General features: G+C 38.9%; 1 protein-coding gene across 1 annotated transcript in view; it reads left to right on the top strand.

Moving 5' to 3' along the window:
* Positions 1 to 18,656, top strand: part of CAMK4 (calcium/calmodulin dependent protein kinase IV) — a 197,646-nt gene that overhangs the window by 103,496 nt on the left and 75,494 nt on the right. Inside the window, exon 5 of the mRNA XM_074812781.1 lies at positions 9,258 to 9,330. Coding sequence (XP_074668882.1) covers positions 9,258 to 9,330 — 73 coding nt within the window. The remainder of the gene's footprint in view (positions 1 to 9,257; positions 9,331 to 18,656) is intronic.

The following is an 18,656-nucleotide window of genomic DNA, read 5'->3' as shown; positions in this document are numbered from 1 at the left end:
CTGTCTGCTTTGTCCCCAGCAGGTAGAGAGAAGGTAATTACTTCCTTCTTTATAGCAAACTCTCATGCAGTGGAGGACTATATATTTGCAGTCTCTGCAATCTTTGGTCCCAGGCTGTGTTTTCTATGTTTCAATTACTGTCCGTTGAACTTCTTCCACATGCCACATCTTACAACATGGTGTCCTTAGCTAGACAAAGAAATCCAATGGAAGCTTCACCATTTCTTGGCAGGGTGGCTTCATCAGAACATTCAGTGCTGCTCTTTCATCCTTCCCAGGCCACTGCCTCCTTTGCAAGCTGCCAGTGATCCTTCTCTTTGCCCCCTCCCTGTTGCTCACCAGACAGGAGCTGTGAAATGCTGAAATAATTCAGTTTGTCATGCTGCCTCACACAGTCAGTTACACTCAAACTTTTGTCTGAGAGAGAAGTTTGAGCTGCTAGTTCATGAGCACTGTGGTTTCGCAACCTCTAGAAACAAAGACTATTGGTTTTAAAAATGTCTGCTAAATTTAAGCTCCTGAAAGATGATTCTGTCTTTTCAAAAATGTTGGGCACAGAACTGTTCTTACTAATTTCACTACAGACACCTGGGTGATTGCTGCTTTTGAAGATGTGGCCATTTATTTAGTCTTACCCAGGCTTTCAATGTATAATTCCTGATTTTCCTGTAAGATTTTTCTAGTTCTGTAGGTGCTATAGAAACACTGAGTAGGAAGTAGAAAGAAAGTTAAAGAGGGGAAAACAAACTTGTTATCTTGTATGAGATACAAGAAATATGCAATCTTTCTCTAAATTATCCCGCATGCCCCATTTATCAAAAACTGCCTCTTATTTAATAATGAAGAAGGGAAAATAGTTTTCCTGAATGACTGCAATGCTGCATTTCATTTTTAAACAAGGTATTGAAGAAAAACATCTAGTTTGTTTGACTTGGAGTCAGATTGTAACCCAGTTCTGTACTTCCCATTATCATTCTTCAGATCATGGGCAGGCAGTTTGAGTCATTAATGAGAGTAACAGCTAATCCACACTGAATTATGAAAATGGTTGTAAAATAAGGAAGAATCAGCAAACTGAATCTGATCTACTTTTTTAATATATTTATTGCTCTTCAATACTGGAAAATACATAAATATTACTTTTTAGCATCAAAGCAACAAGGAATTGGAATCATCTTGGTACAGATATGAGCCAGTAGATCTGTGGATCATTCATGGAGAAAGTGTTCCCTGTGGAAACCTTTTTGCTGTTGAATAGAGTGATGTAATTTTCTTTTCCCGTTTCTGCTAAATTTCAGTCTCACTTTACCTTTTAATTTCATTTTAATGGAATGTAAGAATTTACATAAGAATTAAGTGGATATGTACATAAAAGAATCTCCATGACAACCAAAGAATTTTAGGTAAATTAACATTTATTATATAGAACCAAATAGTTAAAAACATTGTTAGCATGTACTGGCATTGCAACAGGTCTTGTATTTATATAGGCCAGTGTCTTGCCTGAGACTGTACATGATGTAACAAGATGCCCACAGTTAAGATGTGAGACAAGAGTTTTGGATAAAAGCCAGCTAGAGGCATAATGAAAATGACCCTAAAAACAGTGGTGACTTTTTTTGATATTGCAATATTTATAAAGAATGATCTAAAAAGCATATACAGACATAGCATGAAGAAAGAAAGAGAAACAATGTTGAGAACTGATAAAGTAATAAAAAAATTACTGTTTTGGATAGCTAAATAAATTTAGCAGGCCTTTTGCAATCTACATGATATGCTTCTAGATTCACCTAATATTGAAATGCAACTGACTCCACAGTGTAGAGAAATAGTATTTATACTAGCAATATCAGATGATGGCTAAATATTGCAAATTTTAAAGTAACTGTTTAGATTGATTACATAAAACTAAGTGCACTTACCAATCTGAGGTAAGGGAAGCAAGAAACTGACTTTACCTGCTTAGATTTCAGGCAAGCCTGGTGGATGGGTAGGGTGGCCTGTGTGGGAGGGAAGCAGGGAAGTAAAGCTAAGAATAGAAGAACTAGAGTGTGGAGGAGGAAGAAGTAAGTTTGTAAAAGTGGGTAAGACTTCAAATTCCCTTGATCACAAGGAGTCACAAGAACAGCTTGTGTTTAAAATTGCAGGAATAATCACACAATTCCCATACCCAAGAAGAAGAAAACTTTGGTTTCAGGGTCAGGGGACTGGTAAAGAACCCATTTATTGTACCATTTGGTTCCTCTTCAGTGTTGCTTCTTCCACCCCCTGGTGCTCTCGATCACAAGTTTCAGGAGTTGTTGCAGTGCAAGCCTTGGAGTGATTATGTGGGCTGCACTGCCTGGGGAAGGTCGTACAAACCTTCCTCAGTCTCAGCTGAGAGGTCTCACTTCTGAGGCAACAGCCAGTGCTGACCAAGCATTTAAGGTATTGGCAGTCTTACATGAAGAGCTGTGTGCCATCCTGCTTGTTCAGAGTGATTTGCTGGGTGTTTTTGATTCCATTTTTTACCACTGCAGCTGTGCAAGGGCTGTTTCTCTTGGTGGATTTGGAAAGATATGGCCCTCTGTTTTGTTACTCATTAAAAAATCAAATCCAAAGCCTAGTCCTTTCCTTCTGTGATGAAATGTTCACTTGTTTGTTTTTGTAGGAGATTGCGTTTCTACTTGTTGCCTAATGTGCTTGTCATTAATCCCCAAATACATGTATTTCAGTCAACTGTAAAGCTGTGTATCAATATAATTTTAATGCTGTTCTGAAAATTGATAGTAAAATGACATGTTAGGATTCGCCATCTTTTTCCTCATTGGTTTTCAGATCAAATGTGTTTAGTTTAGCAGGAGTGCGCTCTTCCTTTTATTTTTTCCTATCAGTAATAAAGTTTCTGCAGAGCAAATGTGGCACTATATGCCTCCCTCTACTGTGATAGCCCACTGCTTTCAGTGGCTTCATACAGATGTGGTGAATTAAAGCATAGTACCAAGTCCTAAGAAGAATGTCCTAAAAGGAGTAAAATCCAGTGCATGGTCTTTCCAAATTATACTGCAGGCTGTAGAAGGATGGTAAATGTTGGTAAGAATTTATGCATCTGCTGATACAGGCTCTGATGAAGAGGTGCATAATGGAAACATTGTAAGCAACAAAGCAAGGGCTGCACTTCTGTGGTAGAGAGAGGCTACACTGAAAACTCTTCAAACGGAAGGATTTGTATTGCCACAGAACTTGCAGTACTCAGAGGGAACAGAAGTGCTAGAAAGGCTGGATGGAAGTTGGTAAGCATTATTGCAAATTATTAAACACTTGAATGCATACATGTGTTTGACAATCACTTGGAAGCTGCCAAGTTTCAACTACTTGCTGTGTATAAGAACGCATGCATCACAAGAAATACATTATACCATTTCCACAGGTGTGTTGGGTGGTGTGATGATGAGGGCACTTTTGCTCTGTACTAAAATCCTTATAGCTCCGTTAACTGACAGCACAAGGCTTTTCCACCTCTGAGCTGCAACAGGACCTGAGAGAGCTTTTGGTGGGGTGGCCATAGGCTCTGGTTCAGAGGGCACAGCAGGGTGGGCTGTGCCGGGTGACTGGATCCTTCAAGCAGGCAGGTGGGCAGGGGGGTGTCTCGGTACCACAGGCAGCCGAGCTGTTCCCAAGGGGCATCTCCATCTCTGGCAGTAGTGGAAAGGAGGAGTGAGGAGGGGCCTTTGGGAAATACTTCCCTGCTTCTCTTTGTAGAAGGAGATGGGTTTGTCTAAAATATGTTCACATGTGCTTGGAAAGACAAAATCAAATCAGGTGGTGTTTTAGGAGATGCATAGCTTGGTGTCCATCAGTACATACTCTGTTAGATGTGTGTCTTGCCATGTACAAGTGTAAACACTCAGCATATTTCGATAAATGTGTACATGCAAGCATGAAAAAGTGATTTTACACAAATGTGGCTAGAACATGAAGCATTTATTTCATCAACATCGCATTTTTGCTTGCTCTAGAATGTCATCTTCTATTCGAAGCTTTGTCTTAAATTTCCTGGATGTTTGTGACACCAAATTCAGTGTTTTTCCAAGCTTTTTTTTTCCTTTGATTTTAAGCATTTCTGTATCCCTTCTTCTGGATTCTGTGCTGTATTCCTCACAGTTTTTCTCTCCAGCACTCTTTTGGCCTACCTGGCTCTTTCATTTGCATTTCAAAGAGACTATTTAATTAGTTCCTTATTGTTGCTGTTCCGTCCTCTCAATGCAGGTTTAATCTTCCTTCATCCATGCTTTTCTTAAAGATCATTCTGTAAACTAGGTATAAATAATTGGTTTTGCTTCCATAATAACAAAATACCACATTTCTGCAGGTTTCCCATTGTGGAAAAAAGGGCAATGAGTCATAGTTAATCTGCAGGCTGAAATTGAAAAATCCTTGTAAAGAAGCTTTATTGGTCTCAGGTAGGAGTGTTGTTATAATAAAGCAAACTGGCACACCTACCATTTGTCTTATGTAAACTATCACAGGGAGGATGCAAAAAATAGATATGCACATGATCCCCCAGCATTATTACAGGACCTAAACTACAGGATAATCTTTTCTCAGTACTCTTCTTTACTGTCTGATAGACAGGTTTTTTTTAAAGCAGAGGCCCTTAGAAATAAATTTTCATCTTTAGCAAGAACTATGTGTTTTTTCATTTATTGCTGTTAAAGAAGATTAGGTTTTCTACTTGCTGGATTATTATTAATTAAGAATTAGGTTTGTATTCTCAGTAAGTATGGATTCTAGACTTAAGGAAAACTAGAACGTTAACTGCATGTGACAAGCTGTAATTGGCTTGCCAATGCACGTTATTCACATGTAACATCAACGAGTAAGTCATGTGCCTTGCACAATAATTCTACAGTTGTTCTTTATTGCTCTCCTGAGATATGGACCCACACTTCATTACATTTATTTACTGTAAATTGTAAATTCACAATAGCTTCATCTTCAGTGTCTGTGTGCTTCTTCTGTTATGTGTTTAATGTAAATGAGAGCAGTATCCTATCCTTACCAACATATAGTTGCCTAAGTCAGGCTGGGCTGGTCTTCTACATGCTGTGGTCAAGAGCACAGTCTAACGCATCTCTCTGATCTCTCTTGTTTCCAGCAGTTAGGTAATTGATGGTTTTCTTTTCTGCATTGGTTGAACATTGACAGTAAACTAAGAACCTCATTGTTTCTTTGATGGAGGAAAATACAAAGAAGTTGGCTGCATTTAAGAGATGTCTTTCCCCCCCCCCCAAGTTTATCTATTTGATAATAAAGGATAGAACAAATACTGGGTTACCATACTGTAAAATTAGAAATTTCTTGAATGAAGAGAGAAATGTAAATTGAATTGTAACTGTATTGTTGTGTATTTCTGTGATCTTAGTCACATACGTTGGAAATCAGAGAACTTCAAATCCTGTTGAAACTTTGAAATCTTCTGCCTTACGTGTTTCTGAATTCAGGAGCACAAGGTCATTGTGCAGCTGTTGGACTCAAGGCATGGGCAGGGTGACCCATTTCCAGGGGATGTATGCCTGAGCGATGGTGGAATTAAACCCAGGGTGCTCCTGGCAGCTCAGCCTACGTGCAGCACTTCCCCATCAGCAGTCCCGCCATGCCTGTCTTTTTCCTGTGGTGCATTGTGGAATATACTCCAAAATCTATGGCAATTTGAAAGCAGAGGGTCAAACTAGCACAGCAGACTTTTTGGGTTTACTCCCTTGTGACCAAATTTGAAATTTTGTTTTGATCTCCTGTGCCCTAGTAGAGATTATAAACTTAACAATCATTATGTGAATGTTTAATACCTGGAATCCAGTAAAACAAGGGCAGTGTTTTAACAAGCCTCTTGTGCCATGATCAGAGGAGCAAGTTAGCACCCAGTTAGCAGCAGAGAAGGGGGAGGGTGGAATGAGGGTGAGGTCTGTATTCTCAGAAATGCCTATGGATGCTACAGACAGGAACCTGCTGGCTGACACTAAATAGCTTATTTGAACTAAAAAGGAGGAGGAAGCCAAACCAGTATATTGGGGGGAACAAAGACCCAAGCAAGAGGGTCACTGGAGCTCAGGTCTTGCCATGTAATGTACCAAAGAAGGATAATTCAGCCTGAAATAGCTAAGGAGGAATCTTACTTTCAAGCATAATGTAGCATTTTATTGTGTAATTTATGATTTTTTGTAACCTTGTTTTGCTGATTAAGGATACCAATTAAACTCAGACACCAGAGTGAAAAGAGCAGGCGTATTTTACTAGTGATAACCAAATAATGCAACAGAGTAATACAGAAAACATGCAGTAAAAAAAGGCAGAATAATGCACCTAAAGCAACAAATAGGAAAATACAGGGTAATGCATCAAATCATTACTCCCTGAGAGAGAGAATAGTGATTAAGAAAGATCCATCACCACTTGCATACGTTACCATCATCCAGATCCGCAGTCGCTGGGCAGCCCCGGTTACAGCGAGGATTTGGAGAGCCTGTCCCGGCAAGTGGGAAATCCTACGCGGTGCGTCCACCCGTAGGTGAGGCTTCCAAAGTCGCTGTGAGTGGGTCCAGCCTTATATACTAGAGATCGGCAAGCCAGAATAGCTGGCACCTTTGTTTTGAGCGGAAGATTTCTGGTTTCATTCACCTGTTGGTTTCCACCCAAAGCCTGGCCAGGGCTCAGGGGGGGAGACCAAGGGAGTTTCTAACAAGGCCAAATACGTGGGTTCTCAGCCTTGAACAAGGCTAAACAAGGGAAGTTGGATACATTCTCTCAGCATCTCATCCTCACTGCTGATTATATTCTGTCTAAGCTGCATCTTTCACTAGTGAGCTTACATACTTTGTTAATGCTTACATGCTAAGTTAGCAGCTTCAGCTTGGGGCCTGTTGTTCAGGCTTCAGCACTCCAACACTTTAGCACTTGTTACATCAGCATAAGTGGGTTGTTATAACTTAGTACAATACCCACTAGCACAATGGTTATCAGTTATAAAATATACAGGGTTCATCTATAGGTCAACTCTGGCTTGGATCTGTTGTCCAAGCATTAGCACTTCAAACCTCTGTCCTAAACTTGAGGCTAAAAACCTAACATTATGTCTCATTGAGTAAACTTTGCTTTATTTTACTCTTGTGGTACTAAGTTCAAGTAAAGCTCTCCCTAATGGTTTAAACAGACAACCAAATCAGGGGAAGGAGTGAAGGTAAAGCAGTGCATATGGGATGGTAGCTGAAAGGCTGCCAGAAAAAAAAAACTTCTAGAAATAAGGCCAAATAATTATGCAGCCAATAAATAACAGTGAAATAGAACAACTCCTGCTGGAGAAGAATTGCTTGCTGTTACTAATACCATATGAATAGACTTAGTTATCTGTGAACACAATAAGGATTAAGGTAAAGTAATGGCTGGTTGGGAATATTCCTGTGTAGACTATTTTCTGCAGTGCCATGCTTGTTACTTCTGGTTCTGGTGGATTATTATCTTTGCATTGTTTCTTACTGCACTTAATCTTCTAATGAGTGTGTAGTAATCTTTTCATATGCACATTAGTCAACACCTTTCCTGTCATCTTTTGTAACAGTGTAAGGAGTTAAAGTAGATCTGAAGGTAGCTCAATGTGAGTCTGTTATTTTGGAGAACTGATAAAAAGATACTGCAAAAAAGGGGGAGTGGAGAGAAAATATACCTTTCTTGCCACAAGGAGAGTCTGTTTCTGGACCCTGAGGCAGAAGGTCTTTCCAGCAGCTTTTGACTTTATGCTCTATAGGCTTCTTGCTCTTCTGATTCATGAGGATTTTAGGGCATTGTTTTGTAAAACTGGCTTGTGTGCTTGCAGGAGATCTTTTTATAAAATGTCTCATAGGCACCACAGGTTCTGTTTCTAGACAGCATCCATCTATGTTTTCTTGGGCTTTGAAAAATGAATATGGTAAAAAAATTACAACTTCAGGTCAAAGATCTGGCCTTCAAGGTTATTCTCTGACCGAGAATTATTATAGTTCAAAATACTGTGTGTAGTTAAATACAATAGTAAAAAGACTGTTGGGTGACTTAAATGGAGCATTAGTACGGGTTAATGATAGATCCTTCTTTGTTACCTTCTCATTGTGCAAATCTATTTTTTTGCTGACTCTGTTTAAATGACTTGTACATTTATATAATGTTTCTTTCTGTAATGGCAGTTCTTGGAGAATGTGCAATGCAAATCCTGAGTCAGCCCCCAGACCCTATGCCACTGCTGCTGTTCTTCTAAAAGAGTTGCAGTACCACAGCTGGGCTTTGGGAGGCCAACCCAGAAATCTGCATTAACTCTTGCTGCCCTTTCTATGCAGCATACCATACAACATGTTGAAATACACCAGAACATTACCTTAACACAGCAAAGTATTTTCTTTCTTAATGTTTTTATCCTGGTAAGGTTCCAGGGAGATAACATTATTACATAAGAAAATTGAGGTTTTGTTTGGTTTTACAATATTGAACTGATGTAAAGCAAACAGTGAAAGAAAACCAGATTTGCAGCATCTTCAGAACTCATAACTATTGCTGAACTCACTGTAAGCTGCACATGGTGAACTCTTTTACAAAATCAAGCTATTATGTGTTATCTGTACAAAATAAATATAGCATACTGGCTATTTACATTAAGATGGAAAAAAAAAAGTAGTTTTAGTCTTAATGAAACTGTTTCTTTGACTACAGAGCCCCTAGTTTTCTACTGATGGGGGAAAAAAATACCAATTGTTCAGCCCATTATACTTGAGGGATAATTTGAAGTTAGTAAATTTTTATACCAACCCTTTCTCTTGAATACTTCAGATCTGTGTGTGCATAGCAGAGTGCTTTGATTTAAAAACTAAATAAATAAGACGGGGGAGGGGAAGGTTAAGTTAATTATAATAGTGAAAAGGCAGTTTAAGTGATATCTCAATTTTATCTGAGAGTAATTCAGATTCCCCGAATTCTAGAAAATCCCCAAACCTTTCAACTGAATATGTATATATTATGAGCTTCTTAGGTGGCTGATATTTTATTTCTAGTTTTTCATTTAGCTGGGAATCAAAGGTAATCTAAATTGCAAGATGGTTGTTTTCTGTTCTTTAGGGGGCACTTCACAGTCCTGGTCATATTTAAATTTGATTGTTTTCTAGCTCATTTTTGAAAAGAAGCTTTTGCCTGCATGGTTTATTTACCTTAATGCATAATCCTGAACACAATTTCTCTTATTGCTTTTTCTGTAGGATTGTGGAAAAGGGTTACTACAGTGAACGAGATGCTGCTGATGCTGTTAAACAAATCCTGGAGGCTGTTGCTGTGAGTATTATCTAGCATCATGTAATCAGCACGTAATCTTTGACCTATAATGGCTGAGTAAATACTTAGGTGTGAAAGAGAGGGAGGTGTTTCTCCCCCACTACTCCACTCTAGTGAGACCCCATCTGGAGAACCATGTCCAGCTCTGGGGCCCCCATGTAAGAAGGACATGGACCTGTTGGAGTGAGTCCAGAGGAGTGCCATGAAGATGATCAGAGGGCTGGAGCACCTCTCCTGTAAAGACAGGTGGAGATTGTTGGGGTTGTTCAGCCTGGAGAAGAGAAGGCTCCAGGAAGACCCCTCATAACAGCCTTCCAGTACTTAAAGGAGGCCTACAGGAAAGATGGGGAGGGACTTCTTACAGGGGCAGGTAGTGATAGGACAAGGTGTAGTGGTTTTAGACTGCAAGACGGTAGATTTAGATTAGATATAAGGAAGAAATTCTTCACTGTCAGTGTGAGGGTGGTGAGACACTGGAAAAAGTTGCCCAGAGAAGTTGTGGATGCCCCCTCCCTGGAATTGTTGAAGGTCAAGTTGGCTGAGTCTTTGAGCAACCTGATCTAGTGGAAAGTGTCCCCGTCCATGGCAGGGAGGTTGGAACTAGATGGTCTTTAAGGTCCCTTCCAACCCAAACTATTCTATGATTCCATGATTCTCTGATTCTATGAAAGAAGCAGAGTTCACTGAAGACAGTCCACACCTATAATTAGTTTTGCATTGATTTTTTTTAAGGTAGTGGCATTTTGAAGGGCAAGAAGTGACTTTGGATGTCAGTCATCAATAGATTTAATGCTCTAAGTTATCTGGTACAGTGGAGTGTGTGTTCTGTCCAATCCCAAAAACCTGTGGAGTGCAGCACTGATCATTTTAGCCCCAAAAGTAATTTGAAATACTGGCACTTGTGTAGTCTCTTGTTCATTTTTTGTAGAGTATGTCACAGTAATTTATTTAGAACCTTAAACAAAAGAGAGTGCATTACTTTTCATCTCAACATAAAAGGATAATGGATTGGCTGAACATGTTAGCTGGTGTGAAGGGTTACAGGAATTTGAGTCAGAGACTCCTGCAGAATATTGCCATGAAAATAGTTATGCTTCATTTGCAGTTGTTGCCTGAAGGTGACCCATCACAGTTTTTGCCACTGTGCAGGAGGATTTAATACAAACAAGGCTCATTGCAAGAAAGTATGGACTACTGGGAAAGTGGATAGTGTAGGTTACAACATATCTAACCAAAAATCAGTTCTCACTACTCTTCAAATTTCACATACATACACCAAATTGTCATATTGACAATTGTTAGTATTGAGAGAGATCAGAAAAAAGTTTGTTGCCAGGAGTTTGTGGAGTTTCTAATACACCTTCTTCCTCTGTATTTTGTGCAGTTTTCAAACATTTGAATTTTTGTACAACTATTTTCACGTTCTACCACTTAGAGAAAGGTATAAGGATTTTTGAGACAGGAAGATGAAGGCTTCTAGTGGCTACATAGAGTATTTCTGTGCATTATGCATACTTCTCAGTCATTTGTGGCTCTTCCATCTGATTTCACACCAGATGTTCACCAAACTAGCAATCAGATGCTGGGAAAGTTCCTCAGAAATTAATTTGTCAATTGTCTATTCTATATATTAGCACTGATCACTTCCAGTGCAGAAGAGAGGGGACATGTTGGACAAGAAAAAGCAGTCCAGGTGAGACACTCAGAGCATTTCAGACAAATGTAATATAGATGTAATTTTACTTTGTGAAACTAAGATGTTAGCAAGGCCTAGGAGAGATAGATGCTAAAGATTTCATCTGCTGCTGTGCCTGGCAGTCTGACTTTGGAGTCAGCAGGAGATATTTGGGATTTTATCCAGTGATACTGTGTGGCTGCCTGCAGCAGATGTTTGGGGCGAAGCAGCCAGGTAGCGGAAAGACTGCAAAGATCTTGGAGCAGATGCAAGTGTTCAGAGGTGTGCAAATAATGCAGATGGGATGTGACTGGTGTATTTCCAGATTGTTGGACTTTTCAAACTAAAACCAACTGTTCCTCGCATGGAAAAAAAGAGAGGTCAGCCTGAAGGGCTCTTCTGAAGGATGTTAGTGGTGACGCAGGAGCTGTACAGATCATCCATGGAGGTACAGTGTTGAAAAAGCTGTCCTCAGGAAAGGACTGGTAGTGTGATTGACCTCTGTGGAAGGTACCTAGAGATGAGGAAAAGTTAATGTGGTTACAGCAGTAATGCAATTACTCAAAAGGAACAGGCCAACTTGGTCATGTTTACCTGGGATGGTAACAAAATACCCTATTGTGAAAGACTCCTATGAATCATGGTTTGGCATTATTTGTAAGACTGTTCACACTAAATAAGATGTGAGAACTGGTGTTTATTGCAGTAACCAGACATACCACAAGACTATCATGGTCACTTCATGTTACTTTCTGAATGATCTGATGCTTACTGAGTCAATCTCATCCAAAGTAATCTAAGTTATGTATTTAAGTATAGTGAAGAACATAATGCATTTGTATAAACTTCTTAAAATTGGGTCAGGTTATTATTTTATGACCAATTTTTTCTTCCAATCAAAGTGCCCCAGTTAAGATGGTTCTACATTATTTATCATTCTTTTGCAAAAATGATGATGAAAGATGTCTCAGAAGGTGTTTCAGCTCTTTATTTTAAACACCAGGAACCAAATGAAGATCTTCAGCTTCTATGAATTGTAATAGCTTGGTTGAAATCAATGGAACAGTGATGTATGAAAGCTGACCTTTATACGAGCATGCAATAATTTGGATTTTTATAGATCCTTGTACTAGATCCCTCACTACGATGGACTGTATTGCCTTTTGCTCTTACAGCTCATACCGAACATCTAAACACAGCTGGGAAGCTGTGATCGTGACAGTTCCCAATTTGGGATCTTTGCAGCCCAGCTGAAATACTGTGGTAGACTGGGGCTGCAAAATTGACAGTGTGGCGTTTGTAAGCAGAATGGGAGTTATTGTTAGAATCTAGAAAATACTGCTGCAGCAGAATAATATTTCCAAAATAAAAGGAATAAATCCATAAATCATTCTTAAAACCAAATAATTGTACAATCCACTCAATAGACTATGCCGATGAATACCCTCCTAGCACCAGCTAGGCATTTTGACCTCTGCAATTTTTGGAAATTGCTCTTAGCACGAGAAGCAGTCTTCCCTTTGTTGAACTCTTGAACTAGTCTATCTACTTGTTTTATAAATCCCTCGTTGAGAGCTGTCATTGTAGTAATGGATCTGTTCTCACAGTGGATCACTGACATGAGGAGGTATTATGTCTTCATTTAGCCAAGGTTTTTTCTGAGACACTTCTAAAGGATTTAATCAAAAGTGTAAAGTGAGATTTTAAAAGCACCTAAGCATTTTTGTTCAATTCCTTTGGAAATTGTTAAACCAAATGGACTAATACTCTTTAAAAAAACATAGAATCCCGTAAAGCTTCTAGGTATGTCCGTTTCTTGTAGTATCTGAGTACCTCTAAGACTAGCTCTAACTGGTTTAGCAAGAATTAAGCAAGCAGTCAGATTACCACACAGAGAATGAATCTTAATCTTCCCGGTCACAAGTCATCATAAACATATCAGACATCTGACCTCCCAAGAACAGAGAAAATAACAAAACCAGTATTGTTTTGAGGACCACCACATCCATTTTGCTGTTTTCCATGATTTTTTTTCCTGCTGGTTACATCTGATCCATTGTTCCCAGTCCATGACTGTATTTGCCCTTAATGGGAATAAATCACCTTTTTTTCTCTCTTCCACACCTTTGCCTTTTCCATTATTCTTCCATCGTTCTTCAAGCTGGGAGATAGCTTAATTCATAAGATAAAAGGTTTGTACAAAACTGGGGCAAACCAATGTTCAACTTTTTAACTCTTTTGCTGCGCTGTTCAGAACAGGTAGGCAAGTTTTGTGGCTACTCGATGTCTCAGAACAGGGTGAGCTTCATTCCTGAGAGAGGATGCATTGGCACATCATTGTCCTTTCTCTCCTTCTCAGAGGATCAGTTGTATACAGTGTCGTTTTCTCGCATGTTCTGGTAGCAGTTTTTCTATTTTGTGTATGTTGTGGTTTGAACTCAGCTGGTAGCCAATCGCCACGTGGCCAGTTGTTTACTCCCCACCCCTCCCCTGAAATAGGGGGGGGGGACAGAAGAAGAAATTTGTAGATTAAATAAAAAAGAAATTACTAACAAAAACAACAGTAATAATAGTAGTCCAAAATGGGTAAAATGCAGTAGTGGGTCACCGAGCGGTGACCAGTACAGAGCCCGTCCCCAGCAGCGATCCGACCACACCAGAGAATCCCGCCCAGACGATCCGACAACGCCCGTGAGAGAGCACCACCCGCATATATGCTGAGCATAACATCACATGGCATGGAATGCTCCAATGATCGATCAGGACCCGGCCCTTCAGGTGTGCTCCCTCTCAGCCCAGGAAAAGTTAACCTCTGTCCTGGCCAAAACCAGAACAGTGTAATTAATGAATTTCCACATGCAAATGTCCTGAGACCAGATCTTCACTGCCTGACTTGCAGAATTAGTTCTTGATGTTACAGAATTCAAATAATCCTTGAAATATGGGTCAGAAAAAGACACACACTTTTTCTGTAAGAGACATCTACTTTTAACCTGGTCACACTTAAGAAAATGACACTGATTTTTTTTTAATGTGTACTTTCAAAATCTTCTATTTGTCACTAAAAATAAACTGTATTCCTTCTTGCCTACTCTGCATTAGTGTCAAAGTGATAGGTTTCTGCTTGAGGGTTAAATTACTCTTTTAATTATATTTAAATTTGAAATTATTTTTAACAGTTTACTTCTTGTAATTAGGGTAGTTACTAGCATACCTTCTATATGTAGTTTTGAACTCATACAGCAGTCTCTAAGTTAATTTCCCATCACATTTTATAATAGGTTGTTTTCTTATGACTGGCTGTTATCTTGTCTAGATAGGAAGCTATATGTGGGACCCCCTCTTGTTTTCATTTCTGTTTTTTGTTTCAATTTTCTACCACTTCAATCTTCATTGTATGCCTGCACTTCTATTCAGTTCCTTGTCAACTTAAATTCACAGGGAGCATGCTGAATTCTCAGCTGTGATTACAAAGACTGGGGGCACTTAGCCACTTGCAGGTTTGAGAGGGAAATTCTAGATTAAAGATTTTGTTTCATATCAGTAAACTTTTATCTGTCTGATAATGAGCTGTATGGTAGTAGCTAAAATCTACCGTGAATGTGCAGCTTGCAAGTATATTTTACAGACTCTGAGGCACTGGTGTACCTAACAATTGGAGCTTAGACAAAATAGGGTAATCAGAGTTTTAAAGACTGGCTGAGACCCAAGAGAATGGATTAAAATATTTGACAGTTTTGGCATTCAAAGAAAAGTGGATATTAGGTAAAGATTAAGAAAAGGTTTCATCTTTTCTATACAATCATTGAGTTAGTGCTTGCTGGAGATAGAGGTGACCAATGGATTTTAGTTTTTGCCACCAGCTATGAGGTAAACTTAACCAACATATAAACATCACAGAATTCTGAAATTCTGAACAAGGCAAATGTGTTATATGATCGATATATACTTACTCAGGCCTTAAAAAGGCACACAGTTAAGAAGAAATAAGTGTATTGAGACAAATAGGGAAGAAACCTGGGGCTCAGTTCTGTAGAAAATGAAGTTAAATTCCACAAGAGAGAATGGCAGGGATGCCTAGGTATTACAACACAGGATACTGACCTGTGTAAAATAGTGACAAAATTTGGGAATACTCTATGTAAGAGGAGGAATCCTATGCATCATTGTAGATATTGAAGAACATTGACTTCCTCTCTTCAGAAGAATTTGCAAAATATTTCCATCTTGATAGAAGAGGCATTTGCACTTTCAGATCTCTCCCCATTCCCTGATGAATCCTGAGTGTTTTCCATTCTCCCTCTGGCAGTAAGAAGTGGTTTTCTGAGTCTGTTCCTGACATAAAGTGTTGTTCAGGGTACAGTTAGGAAACAGCAGTTGTTCTGATCTAAAGCTACCAAACCCCAGTGATCTCTGCTTTTCCCATGGGGGAGGAAGGGGAAATGTAAAATTTTGTCAAATTTTCAGAATGTTTGTTCAAAAGTGGTGTTTCAGTGACTTGTATGTTTGGGCCAGGTTCAGCATGTTCATTATGCAGTTGCTGGTAAAAGAACCAATGCTTGATACTGTAAAACAGGAAGGAATATGCTGTTTCAGCTGCAATTCTGTGCTAAGGGTTATGATACCGTATTGTGTTCCCTGACAGCATGGTCTGCTTTTGCCATTCTCCCTCTAACCTCCCAACAGGAGCAGGAAGAAAAGCACAGAGATTGTTGGTTTTCAGATCTAATATTTGCACTCTGGCACACTCTTCGTTTTAGGAAATTTGCATAGCAATGTTTTGGAAGAAACAGCAGATGAACACCGATTTCTTTTTTAGAAGAAAAATGGTTGTCAGTATGCAGGAGAAATTCAGTATTACTTTTATGGTAATTCATGCAGGGAAAAACACTGCATAGAAAACCTAGACCTTCTTCAGTGCACTCCCTAGCTGTCCATCTAGTCTCCTAAAACTGTGGTCCGTGATGGAATAGATGCAAAACTGTACATGTTTCTGGGCTTCTTCATAGCAGCTGTTAGTGTTAGTTGCTGGTATTTCAGATACTCCTTGTGTTCTCAGGAAGAGGACTGGGAGACAAAAATCTTTGGACTGCTCTAGACCACATGAAAAGAAGAACCTGTTTCAAGTGGAGCTGTCCTCATTTTGTGTCCTGTCACCATGAAGACTAAGATAAACCAAACCAAAACAGCCTTTCTGCCCTTTGCAACTGGGCAGTATTTTCTCTTGGCTTCTTGAGAAGGATAAAGACGAAAATGTACTCTTCTGTGTGACCAGCCATGTACTCAGCCTGGCTTGCAGGGATGGCTTGTGGTAGCTGTAGTGTTGAACTGACAAGCGCTCTTCATCCAAGACGCAATAGTAATTTCATAACACTGTTGTTTCTTGTCCTGTCCTGTTCAAGATTAACAACAGGGGAAAGGCTTTTTCAAATAGCATTCAAAGGTTAGGACTTATGCTTGCTTTACAACGTTCAGTAGTGTTGTGGTGAAGAACATGGTGGCTTTTAATCTTGGGAATTCATGAGTGCTATGTAAACACCCATGTGCATTTGGACATGAACTGTTTTCCATTTTGTGGTAGGGATGGAACTTGTGAAGAAAAAGGAGCAGATGGGTCCAGCAATCCATAACAGGTCCTGTCATTTTTTTTCAGAAATGTCTTCTGAAGGGTAATCCATTGGCCTTCTATGGTCTTGTTTTGGAAATCTGCACAGGGACATGTGAAGAGCTTTCTGTGTAACTTTCTATATTTTCATTAGTGTTCCGTTCTTCTTGTGAGCTTGTCATAAGCCTAATAGGCTACATAGACTACATAGGACCCAGTGGGTCAGTGGGTTTAATGGAACCCTCTGTGTCTTTTGGCATTTGTTTTAATTCAGGGTTTTTAGGGGCAAATGAATTTATATTAAAGATAACTGTAGCAAACTAACATAAAATTCAAATTACTGTATATTCAAGTTCTGATGTGTTTCTCAAAAACTTTTTTTAGAAAGCTAACTTTATTAATGTTAAGACAGCTACATTATTTAGAAAACATTAGTGAATTATAAGACATTGACATGACTGGACATGTGCAGACTTTGTTGCTGTTAGCTAGGTGTAACTCATTTTACTCAAATGTGAAAGTAATATTGACCAGAGAATTAGAAATACAAATTCTGGAATATTCCCAAAGTACTGAACTGGCCAATAGGAACTGAGGATAGTGGAACCATCCCTATAAAGAAATTTGGCAAGATCTCTAGTACCAGTTAAAAATTCTGGTCATTTCAGAAATGTGGCCTAAAGCAACAAGGCATTCAGTATTTTCCAAGTCCCGTACTTTTATTGACATCTTTTACTGGTACTTTGCACTTTATTTACAGAAAAAAAAGGGTCCCCTTCTTAACCTTCAATCATTGATGCAGAAATACTGGAGAGTACTGAATTTTTAATTGTAAGAATTAAGTTAGATGCCAAATATTTTGAAGCTATTTAGATCAAGAGTTGAAGATCTACCACCTGAACATTAACTCCAGCAGTGTTTGTACACTCGTTCATCACATTTCATTACTTTCTGTAGTTAGCATCTTCAGCTATGATCACTCCTAGCAGCATACTTAAAGAACTGGGCTTTTGTGAAATACTGCCTTTGCTTACAAATTACTAATGTCAAAAATTTCATGTTAAAGACATCTGCATGGCTTGTGGCAGTATGCCTTGCACAAATTGTGCATATGAAGTTCTAGAGAGTTGTGCAGAAATCAGATATATGCCTTTATTCATTTCCACTTAAATGCCTAGCTGAAATTATGTTTAAGTGGATAAGAGATTTGCATATGTACATGATATGCAAGCATGCCATACATAAATCTAAGAGCAATTTGAAAATTATACTGATAACATCTGCTTTTTATTCAAATATATTTACTAAAATAGATGTAAAGCTCCAATTACAAATTGGGCTCTGTCATCTATCAAAACATTGAAATTATTACTATTCTTTCATATTTTCCTTTGCTTAATTGAATGATATTTTCTTTTCTGAAAATAAAAATTAATATAGAGCTTAAAACTTTGTACATCTCTCTGACCTAAGAAACAATAATAACCTTCAATTCACCCAAGTGGTTTCCCTATACTCAAGGACATAACTATATAGTTGCATAGTTACATTCTCTAGGCAAAGTACATGAAAATTGTTGTCATGCGTGTTATTTTGTGAAGTCCTGATTATTCTAAAGGCTGTTGGAGGCAGAGGGGAAGGAGAGCAGGCAGGTTTCACATCAGCCCTGCTTGCCAGTTTTGCAGCCCATGCATCTGTCTCTACTTCCCATCAAAGCTGTGTCCAAAAGTGATTTCTCCATCGGGCTGCCTGCCTTTTTCTCTGTCACATGCAACATGCCAAATTTTCTCTCTCCCCTGCATCCACACATCAACATGTGATATGTTTCTAAGTCAGTTAAAAAAGCAACACGAGTTGCTTTCTTTTGTATTGCATCTTTTTTAGATTCAAAGCAGCTTACCTAGTACACAAGTCACTTTTAACTTGTATATGATTGACTGTAGATCAAACAGATGTCCTGAAGAATATATTCTATTATGTAAGCTTCCATAATGACAGTTTTATCTACTTCTATTAAGCTAATTTTGTGGCTGTGACAAAATTATA

The sequence above is a fragment of the Strix aluco genome, chromosome Z, assembly GCF_031877795.1.
Source record: "Strix aluco isolate bStrAlu1 chromosome Z, bStrAlu1.hap1, whole genome shotgun sequence".
Classification (NCBI taxonomy): Eukaryota; Metazoa; Chordata; class Aves; order Strigiformes; family Strigidae; genus Strix; species Strix aluco.
Note: the sequence above shows the minus strand (reverse complement) of the source record. Positions and strands in the feature narration are given on the sequence as shown.